Below are 20,814 nucleotides of genomic sequence, written 5' to 3' on the forward strand. Positions count from 1 at the left end.
CTTCCTTAACAATAGACTGTCACTGATCACTCTGTAAAGTAATTATGCCAAATTTAATTATATTACAAGCACATTGTATAATAGTCATAGTGTGCCCAAAAGAGAGTTTGAAAAGGTGCCTCACAAGCATATGGACTAGCTCTGAGAGCATAGTGGCGAATTACACATGTTGTAATTGAGTACAACTTAATATTAGGCTTTCTTAATTAAAGGTTTGGGGTGGTGTGGGGTGGATTCTGGCTGGCACACTTTGCTTTTCAATATCATCAGCCTAATGGAACAAATGAACTCTTACCTCCCCATTTTACAGATACTGCCAAAAGTCCTTCCAATAGTGTTCATGTATTGAAATCAATTCCAGTATCACTGTAGTGGTAAAACCAAGAGTAATCAAATTGTTACAGGGCTGCAAAAAAACAGTCCCTCCTTCTATCGTTTAAGCTGCAGGAACTACACTGTCATCTGGCGCTGATCTTTAGTGCCATCCACTTGTGCAAACTCAAGGCTACTACTTCACTATTTCAGTTGTCTCTCCTCAGTTTTCCATCCATCTTCATGTTGCATTTAGACTATTTATAGAAATATCACTGACCCTTTTACTATATAATCAAACACTGATCCTGTTTAAAATTCCACTCCCGTGGCAGGCTGGAGCCTAAGGCGCTTGCGGAACTGAGGGAGCCACCAGGATCACAGTCAGTCCAAATTTAGAGTAGCATTCAGATGCTTGGCCAGAAACTTTTCTTGGGAAAAACAAAAGCTGTGTGGGTCATACATAAATGAATGAAAGGGCTGCTGGTACTTGGGGAAGCAGTTCCACAGCTGAGATGACATAGTGCAGGAGGCCTGAACTGAGGTTTTATGCTTGTGTTATGTTAGGTCAAGAATCTTGAGAGAAAGCTAATGAGATCTGGAGTATGAGTGTCAGGAGTAATGAAGCAGGAATGGTGGCAGTGAGAGGCAGATGCCTTTGTTTTGCGTTGCAACGTAATGTGTTTACTACAAAGCGACAAAAATGATTAAGATGAGAGGTCAGAATTAGCAAAAAGAGCACAGATCTGCTGAGTTTCCGGGTTTGTATTCACAGCAGGCTTCAATTTGGCTTTGCAGTCCAATGGAAAAAGTTAAAGAAAATCTGTGAAGAGCAAGAAAGCCATTTTAATCTGAACTGCTTTATTTTTTTCCTCCTTTTACCTTATTTCTTTTGCATGTAACCATTTTGTTACATAGGAAATCTAGTCAAAGTATGAGTCTGGTGTCAGTCTGTTTACACCTAGCCCAGAGACCACTAACACTGTGAGCTGCAGGTCCCTCCATACAGCATAACTTCTAGTTGTACAGCAGATGATGCCGGCACATGCTCTGCACTTTGCTTCCTCCATTCCTCCCTGTTCCAAAATGCCTGCATTTAAAATTATTGCTCAATAGAACTGATGAAACTGTTTAAACAGAAAGGTGGAGAAAGGTGGCTTATCTGTTTTCCTCCAGTGTAGAACATTAAGTTTTCCAGGTCAACTTTACAGCAGTATAATATTTTCAGGGAAGGCATAAAAAAAGTTGTTAAAAAAAAAATCAAAAATCCTACGTGCATTTTTGGTTGTTTTGCTTAACAATGTGATAAAATTTTTTGCCTGGCACATCTTAATGGCTAGCCTTCTGTAGTAATTTACACCATCCCTTAAGCATTTATCAGATATTAAGCCAATGTGCCATACGTGGGAAGAGTGTCAGTTTGCTTTATTGAAGAGTACTGAAAGTGAAATCTTGCATAAGCTGTAATGTCAGCAGTTTTCACAGCAACCACTAGTGATATTTAACGTGTCTGTGAAGAAATCTGTGTTGATACGGTGGGCTGCTATGAGGATAGGAGTGATGTGCTGTCAACTGGCATTATTTGATGGTGGTGGCTGGTCTTTTAGTCTTCCTTGACCAAAAGGTTGTGGCATAATCATATGCAGTCCATTACACTAATGTGCCTTAGTTCTCTTTGAATTTTTATTTGTACACGCACCTCTGTAATGTTGCCAGTCTAATGCAGCCTTAACTCCTGATGAAAGCGTTGTCAGCAGATTTATTCACGCTACAAGCAAACTCCTGCTTGTTGAGAGGTTCAATATTCTTTCCCTTAACTGATATGGCACCAATTCAAGACCAGGAGACTTGGTGTAATTAGAGCGAAGTGTCCCAAAAGAAGATGAAGTGACTAGGTTAAAAAACTGCGAAAACTAGTTAAGAATATTGAGGAAGGGTTTTTTTCAGTTTTGTAACTTTATTTAAGTTCTAGCCCTCCAAAGCGACTGTGACATTTAGTACTGAAAGGCAATTTAAAGTTAGCCACATTCTTATGAGGGATAACTGCACAGGCTTCTTTGTGCACATATATATACACATATATATATCTGTCTATGTATATCATATATCTATTTTTTTTTCTTTAATGCCAGCTGCAGGTTCCCTAAAGGAGAGATGAAGAAATGCCATTTTTATGGCAGCCCTAGGTGAACATAGCTATTTGTAGCTAATTCAGTATTCAGTTATAATCTTAAATTAGTAGGTCTATGTTCCTTGGCGGGGGAAGGCAGTGTCCTCTATCAGAAGAGCTGTCTCTAATCAGGATCTGTTTTTTGAAAGACCACCTAAAGAGTTGCATCTTGTCACTCTTGGGATGCAGAGCCTGTGATCTGGGTACAAAATGCATCGAGTTAGCCAGGCTTTTTAATATGTTTTAGATGAGAAACAGTCAAATCTTTTTGCCTTGCTGGACTCTTAACAGAGAGTGAGTGCTTGTACTTGTACCAGACTGACAGCCTTTGGAGTAGGAGCCCTCCTTCTGCCTCCGGGCAATAAACAGATGCAGCTTTCGCGTTCTGAACTGCCAATTCTTGAAGAACCTTGGATACTGGAGTTTCTTCTCCATCCTTGACTGTATCCATTTTGTATGCTCATCTGAGTACAGATTGTCAACTGTGACCTTATGCTAACTAGCAACATTGTAGTAGCATCACCTGGGCTGATGTGATGATGACATTTGTCATCTAATCATTCATTCCTCCCTATAGTTGCTACAGTTTGAAACCTGTCATCTATCTAGTTAGAAATCTGTTTAATGCAGGCTGTTTTAGTTCAGTAATGGGCAAGTTTTCAGTCAAATATCACAAGCTAAGTTGATGGACAGCCAACAGAGTGAAGGGACTTTCATTGATCCATGCTTGCCTAAGCCTGCTCCAAAGCAGCTGGGAATATTGTACCGTGGAGATGTAGACAACAACCCATGATTATTAACAGGCTGTTAATTTTGTTTCCTTTAATTAATTTGTTTTGTGAGCAAAGTCTGTAGCCTTCAGAGGTTATGGAACCTCCAAGGCAATTCTGTGAATTACAGAAAAAGAAAAATCAGTCTTGGCTGGAACGCTTGTAGTAGCCTGATGGACTTCATGGTGGCAGAAAGAGTCTACAGAAAAGCTGAAAGTTCAGCAATTGCTGCAAGTTCCTCATAGCTTTCTGAAAACATCCAGGCAGTCAAATACCAACAAAGTATTTATTTTACTATTAGCCTGGTGAGAGGAGGGGAGATTATTGTTAGTTCAGTGCTTTCTACTTCCTATCAGCTTCTGCCTGTGCAAGTGTAGGGTTTTAGGAAGAGTTCCCAACTAATACAATGGAGGATGTTCTCATTTTTTCTACTGACTGAAAGCTTCTTTTCCCAAGAAACATTAAATAATTCTACATCTTACTATGCGTATACTAGGTAAGAATTTATTTTCCATTTTCCTAAGTATATCTTATCTAAAAATATTCAATTTTTATTGGCAAGTGACATTTACTTTCCACTTCCTTTATTCAGCTGTGTCTGTTTTTTAATGCTGAAATGCAGTGCTGAAGATAAAGTAGATTTTTAAGGAGGCTTTTCTAAGATAATTTTAAAATAAAAGCTTAATGGCTTATCAGAAAGTTGTCTTTCCAAAGCCAGTTTTCCAGTTTTCCATGGGCTGATTTTTGACCAGTCTCTATTATTTGGACAGGGTTGTCTTTTTATGTGAGGTTTGGGTTTGGTTTTTTTAATGTCTGAAAAATATACATAAGAACTAGGAGAGACACGAAAGAGGAAGAAGGAGGATTGGAGATATCAAGTTGCTTCTGTATGAGCAGACTATAAAGACCATAATTCTTCAGCTCGGGAAGCAGACACGAGAGGGGAGTGTGGATATGTGTTTATGAAACCGAGATGAAAAGATAGAATGGGAACAATTACTCCTTTTTTTTTCTCATAATGGAAACCTAGAGGATACTTAATAAAATGAACAGGTAGCCGGCTTAGAACTGATAAAAGAAAGTGCATTTTTAAAGGCTATATACTTATATTTTGAAATTCATTGACATAGAATGTGTGGAAGAGAGGAGTTTAAATGGACTCAGAAAACCTTAGGAAAATGAATGCCTGATGGGTCCACTGAGGAAATAGTCTTTATATTGCATTAAGCAGATATTTCTCACACTTAGAATTTCATGAGAGGGAATACTGATTTTTTCTTTAAACGTATAAATGGCTGGGTAACAATCACCATAGCAACAAAAAGAATATCAGGTAAGATAAGCAGTAAGGAAGCGGTAAGGAAAGGGAGTTAATGAGTGTTATGCCTGTGGGTTTGTTCCTCGTTGGATAAGTTTGTGGTAATTCCTTGCCATATTTCTGCATTCGTATTCCTCTAAGAGCATTGCCCATTTTAGCTTTAACGCTGCATGCAAATACTCTGCTGCTTATTGTTGAAGGAATACCTTCCCCACAGTGACTCAGAGCTGTAAGAATAAGTCTCGTAGTCTTCAAATGAGATGTGACCATTGGGCCATTCCTGGAGTGCTACTGCCTTTCCCACATCAGAGGCTTTTCCTGCGAGGTCAGGGTTTGGTGGCAGGACAGGGCAGAGCCAGACAAACAATTGAAGCTGAGTCTGTCAGTCCTTACCTGCGAATTTGTCTGCTCCCATGGAAGAATTTGGATGATGCATAAATCCTGCTTGTGTTCTAATTTGGTCAGGTTTGACCTGTCAAAAAAGCTTCTCTCAACAATTTGGGAACATTATAATTCAAAGCATTAGGTGCAATATTAAGTGAACTTTGGAGTAATTACATGAAGTTACTATATTATTGAATCCTTCCAAACATGATGTAGGGTGCTCTCATAAAGCTTCTCAGAGACAGGTGTTTGTTTTTAAAGCTGTTGGGAAGAATCTGAAAGGCAAGTCTTTAACTATTACAGACAGTACAAGCTGTCTTTCTTATTTGCTTCCATTTCTTACCTTGGACTACTTTGCTGAAATTACCACATCCTTTATAGTGATGGCGTTTTGCTGGCACATGTTAATTTGTGACACTGGGGAAAAGTAATTAGTACTGTGAATCATTCTTATATACCCTTTGTGCATTGTCTGTCACTATGTAGAATTGCTCAGGAATTCTGGACTTCCAAGATTTTTATTTTATTTTTTTTAAAACAAAGAAATCTCCCAAACTGATTCAAAGGGGAGAAAACAAATGAGAGCGAAAACTTGGTAAGCAAAAGGTTTGTAAACAGTAGTGCTGAAAAGTATTTTCCATGTTTACCACAGTTTCTTTATGAAGGATAATCAAGGATTAGCTAAGGGTATTGTTATATTCCTTGCGAATGCTTAGCAACTGGTATATAGTTTATATAAATGATAATATCTAGGCATATAATGTTTGTGTATTCTCTGCTAATTGGTTTTGTGAGCAAGCTGGTTTTATTTGCGTTACAAAACCTGCTTTATGTACGTAACAAAGCCAAAGGGATAAATATATATTTTGAAAGCTGTCTCAATGTAGCTTATTGTTAATTAAAACCATTAAATGTATATCATCACAGTGAAGAAAATTCACATTTTCCTTAATGCTATCTACTGTTCTTGAGTTTCTTGGAAACATAATTATCCATTACCAAGCACCGGATTTTGTTTTTTTACTTAGTAGGGTGGGGTTTTTTTTATTATTGAGAAGATCTACAAATTGTGACACCATTCTGTGTTAATGTTCTAAGGGGAGCAAGGAAAAAGATGAAATCATGTTGTAAAGATCAAAGTAAGGGAAAGCCCAGTACAAGCAAGTTCAGTGAAGAAAATGAACTTTTAAATGTATTACAGAAGTTTTATTTATCCATAAATGTGGGTCAGGATTCCAGAGGTGGTCAAAATTCACTTAAACTCTTCACCAGCAAAACTTTGACATTTATCTTTGTTACTTATGTCATCAGAGAATATTAGCTTCTCTTGACAGCAGTTCTGTCAAGAACTGTCAGAATAATAAACCATTAATTGTTTTTTTTTAAAATGCTCATTTTACAGTACCACATTTCATCTAACACCTTGACCTCTCTGAGTTAAGTTTTTAATTTATTTTATAAATAACATTTATAAATCCACAACTTTTGAATTAAAATGTGAACAGGATCTTTCTTCCTCTAGAACGCTGTCGTTATTGTTATATCAAGGCTGCCACCAACATATCATGAGGTAATTAGATAATAGCAATAGTAGGAAAAAGAACGGATTTATACAATTTAATGGAAAATGTAAAAAGACTCTGACTCTCAAAGCTTTCCAATCAAAAATGTTAGTAAGAATTTTATTTTTGAATGTTTTTAACAAAAATATTCCTGAAATTGTGGAGCTTTTCAAAAGCATCTGGAGTTGGAACAAAGAGCATTTTTCAATACAGAGTTGAGAAGAGCTAGCTCGACAGGTGATACCCAAGATTGGGCTGAACTTGACTTTTATTGTGAGGTGACTCAGTGCCATAAACCAAAGTCAGAAAGTGAATTCATGATAGCCAAGGTGCTGAAGGTCTGCAGCTGGTGAAGTCACCCCATGGACCCTTTCTCAGACGACCATAGAATGGATGAGGCTATGAAAAGTTCAGTTGTTAGATCTGCAGATAGAGGTTTCTTGAATGTGTAGTGAGAAGTCAAAGGCATTCATCTCAGATGAAATCCAAGCAATCCAGTAATGAATTGCAAAAAAGAGCCGATATTTTGGCATGGCCAGTTGCAGTGTGCTGATTAATTTCTTAAGTACAGAGCTTTCTTGAAGAACGACTGGAAAAGATACCTGGTCCTGATAGTTTTACGGCTGCACAACTTTCTCATGCTCTCTCCCTCTCCAGTAAAATGCTCAGAATGTCACTCCAGGGAGGTACTTGGTTGCTACACTGCACTGAACAGGACAAGAACCTGTATAAAATCAGCAGGAGTTTGTATTTGTTGTTAGATCCAACTTTTCAGTGATTTTTGCTGTTTACAAAACAGTCTGCTGAATTCACTATTGCATAGATAACGAGGGTAGTTCTGCTCTCAAAAGCTAGTAATTTCCCACAAAAAAGCTTTTGGAAGCTATGAAAAGAATCTGTTCTCTGCATGGAATGGATTTGTTTCCATTTTACCCACACATAATGAGTAATGGCTGAGGGAATCGGTTCAGTTTTGTCCACAACAGGCTACGCGTGAACTGCCTAACTTTCCTTCTACTATTTAACAGCTGCATTCAGAATATCCTTGGGAGTCCAGTATCCATCATATCTCACTGGGCAGCAATTTTGTTTGCTTTTAAAACTGCAGAAGAAATATGAGAGGTTTGTTTGTCTTCCAAATACGTAACCTAGTGTCAAGGAGCTCATGCTGTAGGATTTTTCAGCCAGTCAATTGTGACATCTGTTTTGGGCTTTATATTTTGACTGGTCTAACTTTTATGATTAGATGCCCGTTTGTTCATATCAACTGATAACGTACAATGCCTGTGAGAAGTGCCTGATCAACAGTGTCTAAGGCACTCACAATTAGTTTATTCAATCCTTGGAATTGTGATGCTGCACATACATCTTTTGCTATAGCAACACTGCCATCTGATTCAATACCAGGATTGCTGCATTACAGAGTGTTGTTCATATCTTAAAGCCTTGAAAAGTGGCAAAACTGCAGATGGACAGGGGTGGAAGTTATCTGCCCGCTTTACAAGAGAAAACCGGTGAGGTACTAGAAGAAAATAGCTCCAGTTTATTTTCAACGCTGCCATTACTGCATTTTGATTTGGTGCTATGGAAATGAAATACAAAAATTCGGGGGCATAGTAACACTTACCTGCACCTTCTAGAGAAACCACCAGAGGATAATATTCTTCTTCATATTGTTTTCATTACTCTTACGATTGCTTCATTTAATACTACATCACTTCCAGTGCCTGTGTTGCTGTGGTGTTCCCCACTAATAACATCATCATGTTGCAGTCACTGCTCCTTCGAAGACTAGCATTAATTGAAGCAATTTATTCTACCGGAGCTGAAGATGGCCTATTTATATTTTTATATAATGAATATTAACAAGTTACATTTATCTTGTCATGTACTGTCAGCTCCTTTTTCTGCTTTGTGCAGATCTGCTGCCTCGTACAGTGCTTTGCTCAGGCTTGCCACAGTAGAACATAGATGTTTCTCTATGTTGTGTGTGCCAAAGAGATCAAGAGATATCTACCAGGTATCACAATGTGGAAAGAGAAGTTATCTTGAATTGGTATCATTGCTCTTTCGTTGACTTGCTGGCTTGTTCTGCCAATTAATGGAGCAATATCTTATTTCAGCAAAATGATAATGTTTATAATTTATGTCCTTCAACACAATAGTAAATGTGATGTATATGCTACACAAAATATAAAGTGCATTTTTTCTCATCCTTTCCCAAGGAGTATGAGGTCTTGTGCTGTATCAGTAAAAGCTGCAGGGTTACAGAAAACTGCTGCTTTGAATCCGCATAGAACTCTTCAGTCACAGTACTGCAGAAAGCTACTGTATAAATAAATGCATGTACAAGAATATCTTAGCTTCCTTAAATTAGTAGCATAAGGCACAATGTGTCGGATCTTCATTAATGTTGTAGAGCTTTATTATATGTGAAATCGTTGGCTTTTACTAATATGGCCATTACACTTAATTGAAATGAGGTTTGGCTAATGACAAATATAAAGAAAACCACTTCTCTCACATCAAAATATTTGACATTCCCTGGAATGAAGAACCATAAAAACAGTGGAGCAAGATACTGATGAATTAATCTAGGTAAGGACAAAACTGTTGATTGCAGTGAACAGCAGAGTTTGTAGAGTAAGGGCTAAATAAACGCTTTTAACCAGGCCGCTAGAGAAGGAGGCCTATTGATGCTGAAGTATCTCTGTCAGAGCCTCTGTTTGTAGTCCTCCTTCTTCCTAAAGTATCCCTACAGTTCTGGGCAAGGTGTTGTAGTTTTTCTCCTCTAGGTTTTCCCTATCTATTCGGTAGACGTTATTGTAAATGACATGGAGAGAGAGAGACTATATATCCTAGACTCTAATTATTCTCTAGATGATAGTGGTTTAATACTGTAATTGATCTTACATGGCAAAAACATGTTTCTGGTACTAATTTGCATCTTGTTTTAATGCAATTTTTATCACTTTTCATTGGGTTTTAGCCCTCTGAATTATTTTGAATTTTTTCTCCCAATTTGTATAAATTTTCTGCTTGTTATTATGCAGCTTCTGGCTGAAGTACATTTTGTTAACACAATTGGAGATTTGTGTTTTCTTAAATGAGAATTTTCACGGGACTGTCTACGTGACAGTGACTCAGTTAATGCTTCTCTTCTTCTCTTAATTGTGAAGCAGTTCCCTTACAGGGCTTGAAGGGCATTATGCTACTTCAAGGGCAGCCTTCATATGGCATCTTAATCCTAGACATTTGCCATTTATCTCACCGTGCTTCTCAGAAGAGCAGTAGTGTGTATCTGTCTCCTTAGATCTGGCAGTTCAGGTCAATTGCTTTTCCCTACTCAAACCCCTCCTTCGATATTCTTGAACTTCCTTTATTTTCCAGTCTAGGTCTGTGCTCAATTAACTTTATATAAGTGTAACTCTCAGGATTCAATGGCATTACATACATTTGCTAAGGTAAAGCACAATTGTAAGTGATTGTAGGCTGGGACCTTAAATTGCTCCTGTGAACTTTCTGCCTAGTTTCTTCCTGGCTGAGTTCTAGGAATGGTTTCATTTCAGCAATGAGGAATGGATTTTTCTGTTGGAGGTGAAAATACTGGGGTTTTACAAGTATTCTGGAGTTATGCTATTCATTGTAAAGCCTAAACTAATGCCTTTGACCTTTATGAATAATAACATGCCCCCATAGTAGCCTTAAAAAATAGCGATGAATCCATTCACCTGAGATGTGGCAAACCAGTGAGATTACAGCCTAACCCTTGCACGGTGGGGCTTGAATGAAGTCATTCTACATGTGAGAAGAATATCCTAATCACCTTTGGCTGGGATCCAGCATTATGCAAAACACTGGTTAACATCTGATACCTCAGGTGAATTCAGGAACCGCTAGGCTGTCAGGCTGTTCTTTGGCTTCTTTCAAATATGCATTTCCTCATCCTAGATGTGCAAAACCTTTCCCATGAAAAATTGTTTCATTTAGAAATACCTAGAAAAGTTCTGCTCTTGTATTTATTTTTAATTTCAGTCTGTGTTGAGAATGAGTAAATATTTGTAGGAAATGGTTTGTATTTCATGTGAAAGGGTCTCTGTAGATTATTAGAAGTCAGCCATAGTAGTTCTGTCATCTTATGTATCTAGTTTTGTCTCTAATTTTTCCATTTCTTAGTCATTGTTGTCTTAGATATTCAGCTGCATCTTTTACTTTTCTTGTACAAACTAACTCCTCCACCCCAGCAGCTGTCCTGTTCTCCCTTAATTTTCTTCCAGCATGCCTAAATATTGTGCAGACAGATACTAAAGACAGTACTAAGACTGTGCATTCTTCTCAACTGCTCTCTCTGCAGCCTATGCCATGTGACCTGTGGAGTCCCCAAAGTCACACTGGTACTCCTGCAGCTGTGCAGTATTACAAGCTCGTTGCCCATTTGCAGCTGACTTTCACTCTGTAAAATTTTTCGTTATTTTCCATGTTCCTTTCTTCAGTTGAAGTATTGCTATTCCTCATTGTTCCTTTTCAGAAGTGTTTGCTTTTAGTTATGCAAGATGTATAGTATTATTTTATGTCTGGGTTCTTACCACTGCCATTTATTTTTCTTACTGTTCTAGTCTGACATATTTGCATATTTGAGATATCTTTGCATCTTAGACATTTCAGTTCTAGCAATTTGCTGTATCCTACTCCAAGTTATTAAAAACCTATTATGTAAATAAGATCTTAATATTGACTGGCTCTAAGATACCTCAGAACTTCTCACCTTTGATACATCGTTCTTCATTGTTGCTTTGATCCCAGTCTATAAATTACGTGATATTGTCCTTATTCAGGAAAAGAGTTCAAGTTGTTCTAGGTGAGGTTTCACAAGACCCCATATGAGACAAATGGAATTCAGATAGGCGTGTATTGTCATTTGCATTTTAGTTACCTATGAATTCTGCAGTACTTTTGAGAAAGCAGTCAAAATTGTCTGGAAAGGCATGTTCATTATAAGGTGTTGCTGCTTAATGCTCATCTTCCTGTTATTCCCTAGAGATGCTTTATTATCTTTTATATGGCACCATAAATTTGCAAAACACTAAAATTAGAATGAGCTGCGTTCTTCTCTCTGAAGATTCCATGTTCTTAAAGGTCCATTAAAGCAGCAAGTCACATTGATGCACTTCACTGTCCTGCACAGAAAAACAGGGTCCAGCTGGACCAAGAGCAGTGGCATGGTAGCCCGTTCCTGCTGCTCAGGTTTTTCTTACTTTATACTGGCTATTTACTGCCTTAAGAGCCTACTCTTTCAGGAGATGGATGATGTTTGCTGTAGTATCAGGAATGGATCAGCTCAGAGTAGCTTTCCATGATCTCCCTGCCTTTCTTTCAACTTTTACCATGTGAGTGCAGTCCTTGTGTGGCCTTGTAATGACAAGTGGAGCCTTTTGAGCATTGTACAGGATGCAATAAAATTTTTGTCCAAATGCCTTGAGAGTTTCTGTACCACTTAAGACTTGGTATACAACCCGTTCTTCATAGTTTTAATATCTTTTGAGTTCATGGTGGCTCTATGGCTATGGGTGCATGGGTATGCCAATCCCACTGTAGGTGTTTGGAAGCAAGCTGAATCTTTAATACAAACAAATGCAGAATATCAAAATTGAATGAATATCTGAATGCAGGTGACTTACAGGTTTTTTGCTACAAGCAAAGTTGAGTTATGCTGGACCACAGAATAAACCATAAGTCAGTTTGGCTAGTAATCTTGTCTAGTATCTTATCCCTAATAATGACTATAAGCTTATGCTTCACAGCAGAAATGTTAGAATATTCCTAATAATTATGTGGCTGTTATGGAAATAAATGTTATCAGTTTTTTTTTTTGTTTTTTTTTTCATTCACTTGCAAGTATGAGAATCAGTATCTTTGTATTTTCCTAATCCTGTTTTATGTAGCTGTGGGTTATACAAATGCATAATCCAAAGCACGTTTTATTTTTTTTTCTCAATCGTGATCACATATTTCAAGTGAAAATATTTTGATACCTTCAAGGCAAGTCCAGTCACATAAATGGAAATGACGTTTAAGGGAATCCTGTCAGTTACTTAGGAATGACACATAATCCAGCGTGTGAGTCCTACTAATACCTTGCTGTGAATGACATTGAATGACAGCAAATTCTCTAGATTACCAGTATATTGCATTTTAAAAAAGAATCCTGGGCTTAAATGTAAATATTTGCTTTACTTACTATTTAAATAGAATTCCTTTTACTCCTTAGGACTGCAGTAGTGGGGTGTCTCGTTTGCTCCATTGATGTAATGGGTCATTGTCTTCTTTCATATTTGTTTCCTGTAAATGTTATTTTTCTTTTTCAAATTTTGTTTGTTTGGGGACATTTTTATTATCATGTTTGCTTAAAATCTACTTTTCAAATGTTAAAAGTTTCAGTAAGAATTTAGCCATATTGCAAGATTGGTGTAAGGGCAAGAGGCCCCAACATGCAGAATATATGAGGTCCAACACAAAAAATATCTATGACTTTGCCTGCTACTCTTTTTATTTAGTGAATTAAGAAAATAACTGCAGTCATCCTCAAAACAGTTCACTTCTGAGCCGACATGCAGCTGCATGCAATGCTGCCAGTGTTCAAAGCAATTCCAGAGGTCATTTTCTGAAAGGCTGTTTAGGATCTCTGTTAGTTTTGCTTTCACATCTTCTATTGATAAAAAAATGGGTTCCTTTCAGCACTAATTGGATCTTTGGGATTTCTTCACCATAAGCATCAGTCAATAATTGAAAAGTTTCTATTGTGGATTTCTTCAGTTTCACAAGAAACTTGATGTTAGCTTGCTGTTCACTCTTGTGCACCTACGTTTTCTGAGTGTAAGAAAACATCTCTATTTGAACCCATGTCTATTCATACTAAGCAAAGTGTTTCAGTTGAGCCTTGTCTCACTGGGACAGTTTGGAACATTTTCTATAACCATCTCATTGTCTTTCCGCTCCCACTCTTGGTTCCCGAGCTATAGGGTTAATCTCAGGGAGTTTGTGTCTGAGCTTATACGTAAATGGTTGTAAAATCTGACTTCACTTCTTTGTTGGTGTTTCACATCAATGATTCTTTCTTTTTCCCTTCTCTTCCTCTCCCTCTCATTTACCTTACTCTTTCTTGACTGGTATTAGTGCATGTCGGATTGAATCCGAGTGACCTTGGCTGCATTCAGGGATCAGATTCTGATCTGAACAGATTGAAATCTGTTTTCTGCAACTTTGGGAAGTCGCACCCCCATATCTTGGCTGTGCACCCAAGTATTTTGGTCAGTTTATTTTTGTCCAAGCCAGAATAAACGTTGCTTTTGATTTTTGCCCCAAGAGTGACCTTGTCGGCCTCCAGATTGCCACATGGATAAATGAACCACCTTCTTTTGACTGTGCAGTTCGAAGGAAGAACCTAACACGAGTGTGTAGCTCATGGATTTGGGTAATGACAATGGTACAAGGTGATGATACATGCTCTGGATTGATTGCAGCACTTTCAGACATTGCTATACATCTGCTGAAAATCATCTTGGTTTACTTCTTATGAGAATCACATTTTCCTTCAAAAGTAGATCATGTTTAGGATGGTGTTATGCTTAAAATGGTATTAGACAGCAGTGACATGCATTATTTGAACAGGAGCTACTGCATCATATACTATAATGGTGTAGATTATCTTATTCACTGCTACAGTAAAAACATTAAATGTTCTCCTTTTATGTTAACATCAGTTTTCAATTCTGTTTACTAGTATTTTGGGGTAATTTTGATCTTGAAGAAATAGGTAATTGTTGTGTAGCAGAGCATCATGAACCTGTGGACTTTGTGGACAAATGTGTAAGAAATAACTGCATTTATTATCAGCTTCATCTCCTAAAGGAAGTGGCACACAGGCTCACAATCTCATTGATCAAGTTCACGTCTTGCAAGTCAATGTTGCCTGCATGTAGGCTTGATTTGTTTGAGCAGAAGGGTTATTTGCCTCAGTGTGTCAATAAGGGTCTTCACACTGCTTTGAAGCTGTTTCTCTTATTCTCTGTTATGAGTTTACCATGACATCTTGATATGGTCCCTAAGAACCAGTCACTTGTGTTAGTGTTGGGCAGCCAGCAGCTGTATCGTTAACAAAGTCATCAAACTGCTTTGTAGCATTTGACTCCTAATTTATCAATGGAAACTCAGAAGCCTCAGAGTAACATTGACACCAAGTTTTCTTTGGAGGTCCTGACAGACATTAGTAGCTTTCAGGGCAAAAGTCCTGAACATCAGGTTCATGAGGAATAGGTTGGGTGACGTCCTTTATCATTTGACATTCCTAGGTTGTCTAGCCATGTAGTTGCTTCACTTGTGTGTTGGGTATGTGTGGGGCTTGAAAAACAATGTTAAAACTATTAATGTCTTTCTTTTCCCTGCAATTCTGGTTGAAAATGCAGTAAATATGTCATGACATGAGTCAGAGTTCTCCAACAAATTACCTTTTTGTCTTTCACATTTGTTTCCTCTAGTTTGTCCTTATTGGGTGATTGAGCTTCTGATGTTTGGCTAGAATGGATTTGCAGCAATATGGCTATTTCAGAAAGAGAAGCCAGGAAAAGATGTCAGTTGAAAAGCTTTAATAAAGTAGCTGTTTACAAAACTTGAACTCCCATAACCCAGTAATTTGAGAATCAAAAAACCCCTACCCTGGCTGCCATTAAATGTCTGTTCCACAGACCACTGAATTTTTTAAATACATTCTATAGGTGCTGGTTCTGCAAGCAGCTGTTTGTGATAATCAGTTCTAAAAGTCCTTTATCCCCTCTCAGCTGATGACTGTGCTATAACCTTTGGCTTCAGACTACTGGTGGGAACATGGTACATAATTCTACAAAGAATGGAACCCTTATCAAATGACAGCAGTACTCATTGTGTTTAACAGTGCTGGAAATTAGTTTCTCAGGTGCTGATCTTGACAGGTCAGCTGTCACAAATTGGTAGATATATCTGTAAATACATCGAGCCTATAAACAACATTCTGTCTGCAGGAAGTGGAAGTTAAAATTGGCACATGTCTCAACAAATGAAATATTCTGAAGCTCAGGGATGCTCAGGAAAAACTCATCTGGAAAAGGTTTTCCTCATGTTCCATTTTTTAACATCATCTACATAGTTTGATTTTTAGAGACTGAAAAGTTATGCTTCCATAGGGAACTACAGGGAGTTCTCTGCTGTACTGAAATATGCTCCTCCTCCTTGCACCTACCCCTGATGCATAAAAGAGCAATCTTTGCCTCTCTCCTTTTGAATAAAAGGAAGGAATTTATGTTTTTGCACTGGCAAGTCTCCAGGTCCTTTTAGGAATTCTTAGTGTCAACACAGAATGTGAAATGTACAGCTTTTGAGAAGTCTAAAGCCTTGATGTGACATTAGGTGGAGTTTTTGAAGGGAAAAGAAGTGGGAGAAGGAATTGAAATGTCAGTCCACTGATGGTGAAGTAATAAATGAATGTGTTACATTTTTCATTTTTAATAAATACTTAATCGTCATCTGTAGATGGTGCAGCCATTTTGGCCCAAACCTTCCCTGCATCTTTATCACATGCTTACTGCACAGGACAGCTGGAGAAGGCTTAGACGGTAAACATTCCTTACAGATTTGTGTCACAATGTATACCACACAGACCTATAGCCATCTTTGAAGTCTGTTGAACCGTATTGATTTATGTCAGCTGTCAATTTGGTTTTTGCAATCACAAATGCTAAGAGGCATCAGGACATATTTCAGAGCAAGCATCTAAATTTGATTTTAAAAGATATTATGGCTATATGTATCCACCTATATTGCTGCAGACACGTGAATGTGCAGAAGGTCATGTGTCACTCCAAACTGGTATCACAGGGCCAGAGTTTCCAATTTGAGATACTTTAGTTTTCAGGAGCATCATTAAAAAGCTATTATTCAGTCATTCTCCTCCTCCATCCTCCAAGTCAGCTGAATAAATTGAGGCATAGTTTAATTCTTTCCCCTCTTGTGTCTCAGCTTTGAAGATTTAGTGACTATGGAATAACCTGCATCAGTTGTTCTTGTGTGATAGTTATGATGGCTGAATATTCACTGAATGTCCTGTTCTTTTCTAGTTCCAAGTTTATCATTTTAGTGCAACAAAACAAAAATAAAACTACGCAGATCTCTCCCATCACTTTTTATTTGTTGGTTTGATTTTTGAGGTCTTAGGATAAAACTGAAGTCATAGAAGTAAATCATGTAGGACATCTAGCCATAGGCATTTGCAGTGAAATAAGTTCTTTCCAAGAAGGTTTTGACTTGTTACATGAAAATTAGCTTCTGGCAGGACGAAGTCACATTTCACAGATCTTAGACTCTGTTTAATTTCTGTAGGGCATGCCTTCAGCTAACAACACTGCTTCCACATATGTGAGATAGTATTGGTGTTTAAGAGTAGACCTGAAAAAAAAGGAGGAAACAGTTTCTACTTGATACTATTTATGACACTTCTGAACAAAATGACACTGTGGATTTTGTTGCAAGGCAGAAGGAGTGTCTGCTGCTGCTGCTGCTGAAGAGCAAATTTAGTTTGAATAATCCAAAGGTCATTTAAGATTGACTTTTCTATTGAACATATTCTATTGCGTTTTGCTGCCTATCTGTTCAGAAGATGTGCTAAAATTGATTTTTAGAGCAATGTATTTAATTGAAAAATAAAATATTTAGATGTAATGTTCCAAGGAGATATCCTGAAAACATGAGTCCAGGTGCATCTAGCAGTTGCATGAAGTGCTGGGAGATATGAGATATTTGATCATCAGGAGCCTGGGAGCTTGAGTGTCTGTCATTGTTTTACTGATGAGGTAGAAGGAGAGCAAGAATAAAGAAAATAAGACTTAAGGTAGGATCTGAAGGAAGTCCAAGGTGAAAGAGAAGACAGTTTGACACCGTAGGTGTTAAGAATTTATGATCATCAGTGAGTGAGAACGTTGTGCAGCAAGAAAAAAAGGGTCAGTCTTTAACAAGCAATTGTGAATGATTTGAGAAGTAGGAGGGGCCTGAGTGCAGAGGGATGTATGGGATCGGGATCGTGAGACCACAGATAATCCTGAGGACCCTCAGGCAATATCAGCTTACTGGAGGGAAAAGTCATCAGAGAGATCAAAGTGAAATAATATTGCAAATGTTACAGGTAGTAAGTAGTTATGTTACAGACATCGATGAAAGTATGTTCAGGCAAGGTACTTGTTTATGCCTGTCCTCTGAACCTCATCAATTCTGATTTTGCGTTAAAAAAGCTACACATCTCTCATTCCTGTATATCAGATCTGGATTCAGTCAAGCTACTGTTAAATATTTATGTAAATATTGAAAGGTTTCTGCCTAACAGTCCTTCAAACTCACTGTGCTTTCTGTTCTAGTTGGCAACATGGGACTCTGAGAAAGGACTTAACGGCAGCCTACAAGAGCGACGTCTGGGCAATGACTTACAAGGACTGACACTCAAAGTGGTGACTGTCTTGGTATGATCCTATTTGAGTACAGGAACCAAAATGCTCAAAATAAAAAGGATCTGACTATTTTGGGCACTTCTCTCAGTATTTTTCCCTATCATTTTCAATTCTGTATTTTTGGATGATCGGTTACGTAAGCAAGAAAGATAGATGATGGCCTTTTATTGTTTTATGTGAAGCTGTCAGGCATACAGATAATTTGGGTTTTCACTTATTCTGTTTTCCTGCATTGTAATTCCTGCTGGGCATGGAACCAGCACAAGGCCTAAGTGCACAGGGGTGCATTCCAGATACCATACTCTAACTTGGATATGCAGTTTCCAGCATTTCATGGATTTTAAGATAAGATGGGTCAATTATGATAATCTAATCTTGGCTCTTGTGCACTGTGGGCCGTAAAATTTAATCAAGTGTTCCCTCCATCAAGCTCCTGTAGAGATAAACTATATTTTCTAGAAAGGCATGGTCTTTCAAAATCATTACACTTTTGGGACACCTGTCTGTTGCAGCAGAGCCCCTGTCACATAAGTACTAAATTAGGGGCAAATTAGGGCTTGAATGCATTCCAACCTAAAATGCTGCAGTTTGCAGGTTGTGAAATGTCTGGAAAACTCTTTTTGAGGATTTTATTTCTCTTTTTCTGAATTGTGGTACAAATAGGAAGTACTGCATCACATCATTAAGGCACTCTTCTCAGTGCCCAGTTTTGTTTCCTCTGTCTGGTGACAGGCAAGGTTATGCTGTAGTTTATGTGGAAGGTTACCAGATCCCTTCCAAAAGAACATCAGTTCTGGGTTGCAAAGGCAGCAGACTACAGTTGCTGTACTGCTGCCAGCCATGACATTCTCCTCCAGGAGAGCAAACCCCATGCCTAACGGAAAATGTACCACATCATGCTGCATTTCCTTGATTCAAAACATACATTAACAGAAAATAGTCGAGGAACTAATACCCATGAAGGTTGTTCTTTAAATTTCCAGAGTTTTAAATATGCACAAAATGCAGCATTTTTAGTTCTTGTTTCAGTATATCTCCTGGATGTAATTTTCTGTAAAAAAAAGCTTGCTAAATCAGATACGCTCTGAGATAGACAGACAGTGGTAATGTTCCTGTCTAGGACTCGTGTGCTTAATTTAGTATCTACATTCTAGACAGCTAGTTTGGGCACTAAGGTATGTGTCTGTGCCCCTGTTTAAGTCAGTGAGAAGAGACAAGTATTCCAGAGACCAGTTCATCCTGTGGACACCAGGAAGCTACTAGAGGGGGTGGAACTGTCCTCTGGAGTCTCTGCTTCTTCTCTTGAACTGTGGAAAATGCAAGGCATAGATAGCACTCTGGTGCTGAAGGACTGTCTCATAGTATCCTGCACGGCTTACAGTTTTTCCCTCAGGAAGTTACAAGTGTCTCAAAATTTATGCCAGGTTGTCCAGAATCAGCTCAGAAAACATCCTTTTGCTAAGAGAAGCACACTAAAATATTTGGTTTGAGTATCAGTTAAGATACTGTTTTGTCCTCAGGAAGAACCTTTTGTGATGGTGGCAGAGAACATACTTGGGCAACCAAAGCGATATAAAGGATTTTCCATTGATGTCCTGGACGCACTTGCCAAGAATCTGGGCTTCAAGTATGAGATATATCAAGCTCCTGATGGCAAATATGGACAACAACTCCAAAACAGCTCCTGGAATGGCATGATTGGAGAGCTTATTAACAAGGTACACTAAGAAGCTGTATTAAAATAAAAAGAAAGAAAAAAAAGGAAAAAAAAACCTCTTGGGAGTAGGGTGTCAAAGCTTTGTGAGGGTGGTGTTTAAATTCTTCCCTTTCTCCATTCCAAAATGCAAGAGAATGGATTAGGATGAAAGCAGCCGTGCAGAAGACTTCTCAGCTATGTGTGGTTTGAGTGTGGTGTTAACTGAGTGATTTAAGACACTTGTATACAGGACAGGAACTGTTCTGTTTACTCCCACCTCTTCTCAATACAAAATATATCAGTGTAGGTCTCTGCGTTTATGTAGATGTAAGAAGAGGGGACATGTATTTGTATGTGAATGGCTAGAGAAAATAGAGAAAAAAATAACATATTCTTCTTAAAATATTAATTACTACTATTTTAATTTTTGTCATTATGTCTTTGTTACTTGTTTGTAGGTATGACTTTATTTGGGTCACTTTGTGGCAATCCGTTTGACAATGAACAATTGTTTGACTCCAAAAAAGGAAAAATGCCCCTAGTATGATACCATAAACACATGAGGGACCAGAATTAAAACAGATCTCAAGATTACTTGTTCATTTAAAACACAGGGAACCGAATTTCTTTTCATAATTACAGTCTTGCATATCAGGAGTAAGTTAATTGAACTCCATTGAAGTAAATGGGGAAAGTCCATAGCTTAGATTGTCCCGGAGAATGAAATTAGAGTGGATTTTGTTCGTGATCTTGCTGTCTGACATGAGACAAATGTTAATCAAGAAGGAGAATTAAAGGAATTAATATTCCACATTGCTGCCCTTTGGAGAAAAGGTTACTCTTCTGCAGTGGAGTTATTACTGAAAGTGAAAGCTTTCTCATTATCTAGTAAGTAGGCGGCTCAGTATCTGGTAAGTAGATGTTTCGGAAGAAACAGAAGCAATTAAAGTAATAGCAAGCATCTGTATGGTAACGGGATATTCTTGGTTGGTGCTAGGAAAAATGAATAATTTTTTACTATTTTGCAGTGTTATGTGGTAAAAAATTTTGTTAAATTTCCTTGGAAATTGCTTTCTT

The 20,814-nt window shown here is 37.9% G+C and overlaps 1 protein-coding gene across 4 annotated transcripts in view; it reads left to right on the forward strand.

Moving 5' to 3' along the window:
- Positions 1–20,814, forward strand: part of GRID1 (glutamate ionotropic receptor delta type subunit 1) — a 542,212-nt gene that overhangs the window by 461,951 nt on the left and 59,447 nt on the right. For all 4 annotated transcript variants that reach the window (XM_069863481.1, XM_069863482.1, XM_069863485.1 and 1 more), the window contains exons 9-10: positions 17,952–18,053; positions 19,562–19,759. In XM_069863481.1, the coding sequence (XP_069719582.1) occupies positions 17,952–18,053; positions 19,562–19,759 (300 nt within the window). The remainder of the gene's footprint in view (positions 1–17,951; positions 18,054–19,561; positions 19,760–20,814) is intronic.

Source organism: Phaenicophaeus curvirostris, chromosome 9 (assembly GCF_032191515.1).
Source record: "Phaenicophaeus curvirostris isolate KB17595 chromosome 9, BPBGC_Pcur_1.0, whole genome shotgun sequence".
In the NCBI taxonomy this organism is placed as follows: Eukaryota; Metazoa; Chordata; class Aves; order Cuculiformes; family Cuculidae; genus Phaenicophaeus; species Phaenicophaeus curvirostris.